At 44.9% G+C, this 12,404-nt stretch overlaps 1 protein-coding gene across 1 annotated transcript; it reads left to right on the top strand.

The window, feature by feature from the left end:
• Positions 1–826: 826 nt before the first annotated feature.
• On the top strand, positions 827–11,393 carry LOC311116634 (dedicator of cytokinesis protein 2-like; the record flags this gene model as incomplete). The annotated part of the gene is made up of 13 exons (XM_084191692.1): positions 827–949; positions 1,215–1,350; positions 1,702–1,777; positions 1,898–1,974; positions 2,233–2,483; positions 3,124–3,222; positions 3,950–4,022; positions 4,178–4,281; positions 4,808–4,991; positions 7,629–7,726; positions 7,821–7,910; positions 8,242–8,342; positions 11,259–11,393. Coding segments are annotated over 13 exons (1,547 nt in total), but the record flags the coding sequence as incomplete, so codon positions are not given.
• Between the last annotated feature and the right edge of the window lie 1,011 nt (positions 11,394–12,404).

Consider the following 12,404-nt stretch of genomic DNA (forward strand, 5'->3'; position numbering starts at 1 on the left):
CATTCCCCCCTGTTCTCAACAATTTAATGTACATACTATTTAAATATCATCATAGAAATGCAGAAAATAGAGGGTCAGTGCTTGACTGACAGCTAATGGTGATAGCTGTCTATCACTGTCAGAGCGACAGATCTATGCTCTCCTTCCTCTCTCATCCACACCAGAGTATTACAGCTGGGATGTGACATTTTCCATCGTGGCCACAGTGCCTGAAGGCCTCCTTCTGTCAAACTGTGACAGGGATATTTTGGGAAGGTGTCAGCTTTGGAAAGCTTAGCAACATATCCCAACCATACACTTTTAGCACATTGATAGTCAGTCAGTCTCTGCTGGCCAAGAATACTTATATTTAGGAGAAAGCAATGTATTATAAAGTATCCCAGTCTCTATGTAGGCCTAGATTTCTATTCCTATACATGTCTATCAGTGGATGATGCGTTAAAGGGATACTTCAGGATTTTGGCAGTGAAAGCCTTTATCTACTCCACCAGAGTTAGATGAACTCATGGATTATATTTTTAGTTCTCTGCGTAAAGTTTGAAGGAATTTGCTAACTAGCGTTAGCACAATTGCTAACTGGTGTTAGCGCAATGACCGGATTTCTATGGTAACTGCTAGATTGCTAGTAGATACCATAGTAGATACCATAGACTTCCAGTCATTGAGCTAATGCTAGTTAGCAACTTCATTCATACTGAGTGCAGAGACATAAAAATGGTGTCCATGAGTTAATCTAACTCTGGGGAAGTAGATACAGGGCCTCATTGCCAAATTCCTGAAGTATCCCTTTAAGATTCCTTTTGAGTGTGTATTAAGTGTTTCTGAGATGTTCTTCTTGTTAACCCATTCCCTGCCCTCCCTCTGCAGCGAGAACTACTTGATTCGCTGGGGCAGTAAAGGCTTTCCTAAGGAGATCGAAATGCTGAACAACCTGAAGGTGGTCTTTACAGTGAGTTACCACTAGAGAGCACTGTTTGATGCATTTCTTGTCCGTATCCAGTTATTGAGGTGCCATCAAATCATTTAGGTCAGTGGCTCTCAACTGGGTTTGCCTCATGACCTAAATTTAACCAGGTTGCCTCAGTCGTGACTCAATACTCACATTTCGGAAGGGAAAACAACCCACCAGTTGAGAAATGCTAATTTAGGAAATGTATGCTCTGTGCATATAAATCATGATTATTTATTTCGACACCCTCCCTCCCTCCCTCCAGGACTTGGGTAATAAGGACTTGAACAGAGAGAAGATCTACCTGATCTGTCAGATAGTGAGAGTGGGTCGTATGGAATTGAAGGAGACTAACACCAAGAAGTGTACCCAGGGCCTCCGCAGGCCCTTTGGAGTGGCAGGTAGGTACATTTCCATTTTAGTCATTTAGCAGACGCTCTTATCCTGAGCGACTTACAGTTAGTGAGTGCATACATTTTTCGTACTGGCCCCGCGTGGGAAACGAACCCACAACCCTGGCGTTGCAAGCACCATGCTCTACCAACTGAGCTACTGTGGACTACCAGTGTATGGCATGGGGCAGTGGACATGGAGCAGTGGGCAGTGTTAACAACATTTTGAATTGGGATCCACTGACACTGGTCACAGCTTGACATATTAATATTGTTGACTAGGTGGATCAAATAAAATGTAAAATATCCTGAGAGGTCATTCTTAACAAAAATAGGTAATTATTTTCTTCCTGTCTGCAGTTATGGACATCAGTGACATCATCAAAGGAAAGATAGAGTGTGATGAGGAGAAGCAGTTTTTCATCCCCTTTGTTCCGTAAGTCCTCCCTTCTTCATCCTCTCCTCTCTCCTCTCTCCATCCATCCCTACCTATTTGGCTATTGGCAATGTAATGTTGTAATGTAGTTGAAATGTGTGTGTGTGTGTGTGTGTGCAGGGTCGTGGCGGAGAGTGACTTCCTCCACCCCCTGCTGAACAAGGTGACAGCGTCACGAGGAGACAGTGGAGGACAAGGTACGACATCTCACCTCACAATCCCGTAAACTCTTGCTAATCTGCCAATAGCCACTGCATTATCAATGCTTGGTCCCCTATCCTCCCCTCTCCCCCTCCTCCCGCTCCGGGGTGAAGTTTCCCCTTATCTCCTAGGTACAGATCTAGCATCACCTTCCCCTCCCCCAATCCTAACCGTAACCATTAGTGTGGGAAATGCAAAACTGACCCAAGATCAGCATCTAGGGGCATCTTTACCCTACTCTGTCCTCCCTCCAGGTCTCTGGGTGACGATGAAGGCCCTGGTGGGTGACATCGTCCAGATCCGTAAGGAGTACCCCCACCTGGTGGACCGCGGCACGGTGGTGGCCCGTAAACTGGGTTTCCCAGAGATCATCATGCCGGGGGACATCCGCAACGACATCTACCTGACGCTGTGGGCCGGGGACTTTGACAAGTACAACAAGACCAGCCAGAAGAACATGGAGGTTATCATGATGGTGTGTGACGAGGAGGGCAAGATTGTGTCGGTGAGTTGGGGGGAACAGGGTGTGTGTGTGTGTGTGGGGGGGGGGGGGGGGGGTCACACCAATAGATCATCTCCTCACAATCAAAATATCACACGCATGGTCATCTGGAGGTAGTGCATGGTCATCTGGAGGTAGCCAAACAGGGATACTGTTTCAGCACTGTGTCCTACTTTGTACTTCATGTCATACTGTTCTGAGTTGTTGGGTTGGATGTAATCTCTTGTGGACAGACCACACAAACATACATGGTGCCGTAGATCTGTCATGATACAACGGGATCCATGAGATCAGTAGCAGCAGTTCCGTTGCTTGGGTTTTTTTTTCTGGTTATTTGGACAAATCACGATTTCACAGGTGTTAGCATCTTTCGAATTTCTGAATGGGAGGGGACAATCGGCCCGTAACATGCAAAGAGAGAGGGTGGAGCACTTCTCTTAACACGTATGGAACCAGAACTTAATCGAGCATCTGACCAATTACGCAATACTTTAGTTCTGGGTTAACCAAGATTAGGTTGGATGTACAGTATCTAGGTTGATGTGGGTTAGTTGAATTGATTGTCATCTCTCTTTTTCTGTCACCTCTCTCTTTCTCTTACCTCTCTCTTTCTGTCATCTCTCTCTTTCTGTCTGTCCTGTAGAACTCTATCTGTCTGGGAGCCGGGGATCGACCGCTTAACGAATACAGATCTGTCATCTACTACCAGGTCAAACAACCACGCTGGATGGAGACATTCAAGGTCAGCGTGTGTGTGTTTGAATGATAAGTTGTGCATGTTGATCAACTGTTGCCCTCTGTGTACAACATGTAACATTAAACACAGTCTGTGTAGTATGTAATATAAGGTGCTCATGTGACAGCAACATTTGATCCTGTGTTTTTTTGGGGGGGTGGGGGTCGTATTTTACCCCCTTTTTCAATCTTGTCTCATCGCTGCAACTCCCCAATGGGCTCGGTAGGTAATGGGCGAGTCATGCGTCCTCCAAAACATGACCCACCTAACCGCACTTCTTAACACCCGCACGCTTAACCCGGAAGCCAGGCGCACCGATGTGTCGGAGGAAACACTGTTCAACTGACGACCGAGGTCAGCCTGCAGGAGTCACTAGAGCACGATTAGCCATGTAAAGCCCCCCCCCGGACAAACCCTCCCCTAACCTGGATGACGATGGGCCAATTGTGCGCTGCCTTATGGGACTCCCGATCACGGCTGGTTGTGATACAGCCTTAGACTGCTGCGCCACTCGGGAGGCTCATTGATCCTGTGTTTTAAACCTTATCCAGAAATTATCCAGGAATTACACCAAAATTAAACCAATTGTCTGAGGATGGTGCTGGACAATCTGACATAAAAAGAAAACAGGACAGTTTGATGAAAAAGCTTTAAATAAGGGTTAAATTCCAGGCATGTCACATGTATGCGCAGGGCCCTAACAGGAGATGTAATGTTGTCCTCTGTCCTGTAGGTGGCCATCCCTCTGGAGGAGATGCACAAGATCCACCTGCGCTTCATGTTCAGACACCGCTCCTCTCAGGAGTGTGAGTACACCCAACTCTGCCCTCATCCTTACCTTCTTTACCACTGAGCTGAAAGGTCTGGAAGGGTGAAAGCAATGTGACAGGAGGAAAGCCATTGCTTTAATCTACTAAATGAATTATCTTTGTTCTGTCTCCCACTCTCTTTCTCTGTGTAGCTAAGGATAAGAGTGAGAAGAACTTTGCCATGGCGTTTGTTCGTCTGATGAAGGAAGATGGAACCGTGCTGCAGGACGGCCTTCATGACCTGGTGGTCTTCAAGGTCAGATCTGAATCAACTCAGATTCGCACAACTACAAAACTAATGAATCAACGCACATTCAAATTAACTGTATAAATGAACCAGTACAGATTCACAGTTAAATGAACAGAAAAATTGAGTCACAGCCAAATCACCAAGGACACTGAATAATTAAAGATTCACATCCGACTGAACAGGCTAACTGAATAATTATAGATTCACTGCCAAATGAACTGGAATTATTGATTAAGTGCTAAAAGGAATGAAGATGAATTACTGTTGATTCACTCCCAAACTAAAATCTCTCTCTCTCTCTTTCTCTCACCGCACCCTCTCTCTCGCCCCTCTCTCTCTATTGCACGCTCTCTCTCTCTATTACCCCACCCTCTCTCTCTCGTTCTCTCTCTCCCTACCCTCTCTCTCTCCCCACCCTCTCGGTCTCTCTCTCTCTCTCTCTCTCTCTCTCTCTCTCTCTCTCTCTCTCTCTCTCTCTCTCTCTCTCTCTCTCTCTCACTCTCTCTCTCCCTCTCTCCCCTTCTCTCTACAGGGGGACAGCAAACGTATGGAGGATGTGAACTCGTACCTGTCCCTACCCTCTACGCGGTATGTGGACGTTCACAAGGGGGGGACACTGAGCCGCAGCAGCAGCAGTGTAGGAGGCTTGTCTGTCAGCTCCAGAGACAGCTTCACCATCTCAACCCTCGTCTGCTCCACCAAGCTCACTCAAAACGGTGTGTGTATGTGTGGCGTGTGTGTGGTCTCAGAACAGACTGAGTATGTCATAGTTTTGTCATACACGCCGGCGCTGGCGTACACACAAACTCACACACGCACTTCCCCCACACACAGCCAGGGCCCTGGCATGGCATTCAGGTGCTGTGTAACAGCTGTTGGTGAAGAAGCCAGTTCATCATTGTAATGATAACTGTGCTGCAGTGTCAAACATCAGTCCAGATATAACACACACACACACACACACACGCACACACACACAGACAGACACACACACACACACACACACACACACACACACACACAGATGAGCTGTCTGGATGAGGGATCTGATCCTCTATCCCTACCTTGACCTGCACTCACAGTCAACAGATGGATCAATCAACAGCAGGCAGGCAGGTTCACTACTGAGGAAGACATTACTGAACACTGACACCTGTACAGGGGCTTCAGTGGTCTACACTACAGAGTGAGTTTAACATGGTCTATGTCATACAGAAGGCATGTTGTTGTTTTTTTTGTTTTTTTTTGCTCATGATGAACTTATACTTGGGCAGGGGAAATGTGACAGTGAATGGGGTGATGTGTACATTCCCTCTCACTGCCAAATACCCATTTCCACTGTTGACTAAAACCTGGTGCTTGGATTTATTTCCTAGTTAATTTCTATTGTGTTGGCCAAGGCTAAAATAGGGCTTCTCCATAAACTCTGGCCCCTCAACAAGTCCCCTCAAACCCCAGGGGGTGCCAAGTCATGTGGGCTTTCAGAGGAAATATGTCAGGCCGGTGAATTTGTTTATAAATGGCTGCCATGAAAATGTTTGGCCCAATCCCAAATCTACCCGTTAACCCTACGCCCTATGCACTTCTGGAGATCTGAGTGGATTCAACATGTGTAAGCAATATGATAATCACTCCACCTTGCCCTGTGAAGTGTAAGTTTCGCCATATTGCTTACACCAATCATATCTCTCGTGGACCAATCTCCGTAAACATAACTGGTAGCCTAGAATCTGCCGGAAGGAATAAGATGCGTGGGATAACGAGCAGCAGTAGTTCCGTTTGTATTTTTGGACAAATCACGATTTTGCAGATGTTAGCATCTTTCGAATTTCGGAAGGGGAGGGGACATTCGTCCCGTATCTTGCAAAGAGAGATGGAGCTCTTCATTTTGGTTCCGCTCGTGGTTCTAGCATCTCTTCATCTCTTCTCTTAACATGCATGGACCCAGAACGTAATCGAGTAGCTAACCAATTACGTGACACTTTAGATCTGGGTCAACCAAGATTAATATCAATGAAATGCACTGAGACCTCCACAACGGCATAGGGAGTAGGGTTTAGGGGTTGATTTGGGTTTGGGCCTTCTCCTAGTAAACAGTTTTGATGACCCAATTTGATTAACAAACAAGCTTAAGCTGTCAAATATTGTCAAACCAACATTTGCCAATTCTTTGTTTTTGTTAACCCTGTAAATGTCACAAAATGTTAAAACTAGGACAAACTATCAATAGCTAGCACAACTTTGGCAGCTAGCTATATTAGCAATATCGGTAACTTTATTTTATTTGAAAGACACTACAGCACTCTACCTTGCAGAGAGTATAATTAGCTAGCTAGCAATTGATATTAGCATTCTTGCAGTTATTTATCTCGTTTATGGCATTTTCTTGTAGCTAAAAACTAGCTAAATAGCCTATTAACAGCTAACCACTGAATTTTAACAGATAAAATTAGTTGCAGCTAGCTAACTATCAGTATCTTTGGTAACATAGCTAACTAGTAGCCTAATAAGCTTATGGCCATGCTTTCTGCAATTGAAACACACCACCCACTGGGCACAGATGTCAATTCAGCATCTATTCCATGTTGGTCGACGTAATTTGATTGAAATGACTTGGAAACAGCGTTGATTCAAACAGTGTGTGCCCAGTGGGCAAGAACTCTAGACCTAGTTTGCTCAATTCCAGGCTGAAGTTCCTGGGATTTAAGTTCTTGGGCATCAAGACCTTACTGAGAAGAATGATGAATGCATTTGAATGATTGTTACCCTGTGGGTGTGCTGGGTTGTGGTGAATGACAGGTAGGTTGATGGATGGATGGATGGATGGATGGATGGATGGATGGATGGATGGATATGTGGATTGATGGATTGATGGATGGATGGATATGTGGATTGATGGATGGATATGTGGATTGATTTATTGATGGATGGATTGATGGATGGATGGATATGTGGATTGATGAATTGATTGATGGATTGATGGATGGATGGATGGATATGTGGATGATGGATTAATGGATGGATTGATGGATGGATGGCCATGTACTCTTATAATATCCACCCGGCACAGCCAGAAGAGGACTGGCCACCCCTCAGAGCCTGGTTCCTCTCTAGGTTTCTTCCTAGGTTCCTGCCTTTCTAGGGAGTTTTTCCTAGCCACCGTGCTTCTACATCTGCATTGCTTGCTGTTTGGGGTTTTAGGCTGGGTTTCTGTATAGGACTTTGTGACATCTGCTGATGTGAAAAGGGCTTTATAAATATATTTGATTGATTGATTGATGGATGGATGGATATATGGATTGATGGATGGATGGATATGTGGATTGATGGATTGTTGTCTTTCCCCTGCTCAGTGGGCTTGCTGGGTCTACTGAAATGGAGGACTCGTCCTGAGCTCCTCAAAGAAAACCTGGAGAAACTCAAGATCATCGATGGAGAGGAAGTGGTCAAGGTGTGTGTGTCTACTGTGTGTACTGTTTATGTATTTGTGTGTACTGTGTGTGTGTGTGTGTCATCTCATGGCCTTTCTTCCCCTCCTTGTGTAGTTTCTCCAGGACACTCTGGATGCTCTGTTCACCATCATGATGGAACACTCCCAGACTGACGATTACGACATCCTAGTGTTCGACGCCCTGGTGAGTGAGGGAGTGTGTGTTCATGTCTCTCTCTTATATTCTCTCACTCTTATACCTGTTCGGTTCTCTGTCTGTCAGTCTGTCTCTTCATGTGGCTGTCTGTCGAACTCTATCCATATGGCCCTGTTATTCTCACTCTGAATAAACATGTCTGTCTGTCTGTCTGTCTGTCTGTCTGTCTGTCTGTCTGTCTGTTGCTTGTTTGTGTCTTTGTGCCAGTGAGGCCATCTCTCTCATCATATCAAATACAATTGTTATCCCTTCTACTCCTCCCCTCTCTCTCTCTCTCTCTCTCTCTCTCTCTCTCTCTCTCTCTCTCTCTCTTTCTCAGATCTACATCATTGGTCTGATAGCAGACAGGAAGTTCCAGCATTTTAACACGGTGTTGGAGGCCTACATCAAACAACACTTCAGCGCCACACTGGCCTACAAGTCAGTACTACTTCCTGTATCCAACTCCTACTCTTCCTGTGTCCAACTCCTCCTCTTCCTGTCTGTCTGTCTGTCTGTCTGTCTGTCTGTCTGTCTGTCTGTCTGTCTGTCTGTCTCACTGTCTCACTGTCTCATTGTCTCAGAAGCAGCCTGATGAAGACTTTAATGCCATCATCGTAATAATAATAATGTATTGCATTATTACAATTTCCTTGGAAATGCAATCTCTTTCACATTCATAGTTAGACTGTGGAGTTAAAGTAGTAAGCTTTATTGATATTGACTTATCATGTCAGACTCGTAATGACATTTCCACAGGAGATGATGAACACTGTTAAATGACAGTACGTGTGTCATCATTAGCATTATGATGACAGATGATTTAGGCCTCATGATTGTGCTGGATTCAGGTAGGGTATGGTATGTTTACATACACACTAATAATTCAATTTTAAACAGATTATGGCAGTAGGCCGAGTATGGAAATAGTCATGTAAACACCTTACTCACCTTCCTCACCTCACCTTACTCTGCTTATCTTAATCGGCGTAAGGTCATAATCAAAGTAAGCATATGCCGATTAAAACACCTGGTTTTCTGAGCAATTAGGACATGTAAACAGCTTAATCTGAGTTCCAGGGGTATATTTTTCTTAAAACTGCATTGTTGGTTAAGGGCTTGTAAGTAAGCATTTCACTGTGCCTATTCGGTGCATGTGACAAATAAAATGTTATATGATTTGATTTGATATTTGATCTGCACATGTGCCAGCATCCTTGGCGCAAGCCTTCCTCTTCAATACATTCGGAAAAACTGGAAGTATGCATCTTAGAAATAGTTTTCTCATGCAAACTTTACATGTCCGAACTCAGAATCAAATAGGCTTCCCAAAAGTAGAACCTTTACTTTGATCTGCGATTTTCTGCCATTTACCAAAGTCCCATCAGTGATTTCAGATGTGTCCATGGAAACAGGACAATTAGGGAAATTGTTCTTCTTGCAAAGCATGTTAATGTTTAAGTAAAACTATTTGATTAATCTGCGTATTCACAAGAATCGTATTATTGTGTGCATGTGAACGTACCCACTGTTGAAGTACAAATATATTCAAAAGTATGTGGACACCCCTTCAAATTAGTGGATTCGGCTATTTCAGCCACACCTCTTGCTGACGGGTGTATAAAATCGAGCACACAGCCATGCAATCTCCATAGACAAACATTGGCAGTAGAATGGCCTTACTGAAGAGCTCAGTGGCTTTCAACGTGGCACTGTCATAGGATGCCACCTTTCCAACAAGTCAGTTCGTCAAATTTCTGTCCTGTTTGAGCTGCCCCGGTCAACTGTATGCACTGGTATTGTGAAGTGGAAACGTCTGTGAGCAACAACCACTCAGCCATGAAGTGGGAGGACACACAAGCTCACAAAACGGGACCGTCGAGTGCTGAAGCACGTAGTGCGTAAAAATCGTCTGTCCTTGGTTGCAACACTCACTAGTTCCAAACTGCCTGTGGAAACAAAGTCAGCACAAAAACTGTTAGTCGGGAGCTTCATGAAATAGCTTTCCGTGGCAGAGCAGCTGCACACAAGCCTAAGATCACCATGCGCAATGCCTAGCAACGACTGGACTGGTGTAAAGCTCGCCGCCATTAAACTCTAGAGCAGTGGAAACGTGTTCTCTGGAATGATAAATTACGCTTCACCATCTGGCAGTCCGACACACAAATCTGGGTTTGGCGGATGCCAGGTGAACGCTACCTGCCCCAATGCATATTTTGGTGGAGGAGGAATAATGGTCTGGGGCTGTTGTTCATGGTTTGGGCTAGGCCCCTTAGTTCCAGTGAAGGGAAATCTTAACATTACAGTATACAATGACATTCTAGACGATTCTGTGCTTCCAACTTTGTTGAACAGTTTGGGGGCAACAGTTTGTGGGAACAGTCATGTTTCCTGTTTCAACATGACAATGCCCCCGTGCACAAAACGAGATCCATACAGAAATTATTTGTCGAGATTGGTGTGGAAGAACTTGACTGGCCTGCACAGAGGCCTGATCTCCACCCCATCGAACACCTTTGGGATGAATTGGAACGCCGACTGCGAGCCAGGCCTAATCGCCCAACATCAGTGCCCGACCTCACGAATGCTCTTGTGGCTGAATGGAAGCAAGTCCCCGCAGCAATGTTCCAACATCTAGTGCAAAGCCTTCCCAGAAGAGTGGAGGCTGTTATAGCAGCAAAGGGGGGACCAACTCCATATTAATGCCCATGATTTTGGAATGAGATGTTCGACGAGCAGGTGTCCACATACTTTTGATCATGTAGTGTATCTGTCCTAATGCTGGGTGTAATGCATGAATCAGCCACCAGGTATCAATGTTTCAGTGTGAATACTGTGTGCCTGTATTAATAGACCTTGGTACTTTACTGAAGGCTGGCCAGAATAATCAAACTGGGCTCACTGAGTCTTAAATATAGAATACCCTCTGTCTCTCTCTCTCTTTCCCCCCCCCCCGCTCTTTCAGCTTAACCAGTGCTAGCCATGCCATTATATATTTTTCCTGTTGTTACATTTAATGTTTAGAACTAAATCACTCTCTGTTAGGACAACCAAAACACAGACAGACAGCCTCTAAACTCCATCCTCCGATTGTGTTGCACTTTAGTAATAGTCTTTATCCTTCCCATTCTTCTGGTCCATTATAACTGTTATTGTTTAAGAGGATTGGATTGTTTTAATCCAGTGGGCCATCAAGCCCAAGGCCATTTATGGGAACAGTATGAGACATAAGTGTAGTCCTAGTATGCTGTGGAGTGTGTGTGTGTGTGTGTGTGTGTGGGTGTGTGTGTGTGTGTGTTTGAAAAATGTAATTAGCAGTTCTGAAATGAAGGTTTTCCTACTCTCTCGCCCCCTCAGGAAGTTGATGTCTGTGTTGAAGAGGTATCTGGATGTGTCCAGTCGAGGGGAGCAGTGTGAGAACTACCTACGCACACTCAAAGCCCTGGAGTACATCTTCAAGTTCATCGTCCGCTCACGAATGCTTTACTCTCAGTAAGTGTGTGTGTGTGTGCGTGTGTGTATGCACACTCTGTGTATAGGCCTGTGTGTATGCCTCCTTCTCCCCATCTAACTCTTACAAGTATGCACAGATGAATGCACGCACACACACGGTCACGCACGTACATATAGAGTGGCGCCGGAGAAGATGGCTGCCGTTTTACAGCCCTCTAACCAATTGTACTATTATGTGTGTTTTTCCGCGTTATTTGTAATTTATTTTGTACATAATGTTTCTGCCATCGTCCTTTATAACCAAAAAGAGCTTCTGGATATCAGGACAGCGATTACTCAACTCGTATTGGACGAAGATTTTTTCTTCAACGAGGCGGCCGCGAAGGATATCCTACAGACACCCGACAAGGCCCAAATCCCCGTCATTCGCATGAGGAAGAGACGGAGATATCGTGGACGTAGGTCGGGGTGCCTTGTAAGGATCCGACGGCGAGCGAGTAAACTGCCGCTCCCATCAATCCTATTAGCCAATCTTCAATCATTGGAGAATAAATTGGATGACCTAAGATTACGGTTATCCTACCAACGGGACATTAAAAACTGTAATATCTTATGTTTCACCGAGTCGTAGCTGAACGACGACATGGATAACATACAGCTAGCGGGCTATACGCTACATCGGCAGGATAGAACGGCTGACTCCGGTATGACAAGGGGTGGCGGTCCGTGTATATTTGTAAACAACAGCTGGTGCACAAAATCAAATACTAAGGAAGTCTCGAGGTTTTGCTCGCCTGTGGTAGAGTATCTTATGATAAGCTGTAGACCACACTATTTACCAAGAGAGTTTTCATCTATATTTTTCATAGCTGTCTATTTACCACCACAAACCAATGCTGGCATTAAGATTGCACTGAATGAGCTGTATGAGGCCATAAGTCAACAGGAAAACGCTCATCCAGAGGTAGCGCTCCTAGTGGCCGGGGATTTTAATGCAGGGAAACTTAAATCCGTTCTACCTAATTTCTACCAGCATGTTAAATGTGCAAC

This window comes from Coregonus lavaretus, assembly GCF_964263955.1.
Source record: "Coregonus lavaretus genome assembly, contig: HAP1_SCAFFOLD_9201, whole genome shotgun sequence".
In the NCBI taxonomy this organism is placed as follows: domain Eukaryota; kingdom Metazoa; phylum Chordata; class Actinopteri; order Salmoniformes; family Salmonidae; genus Coregonus; species Coregonus lavaretus.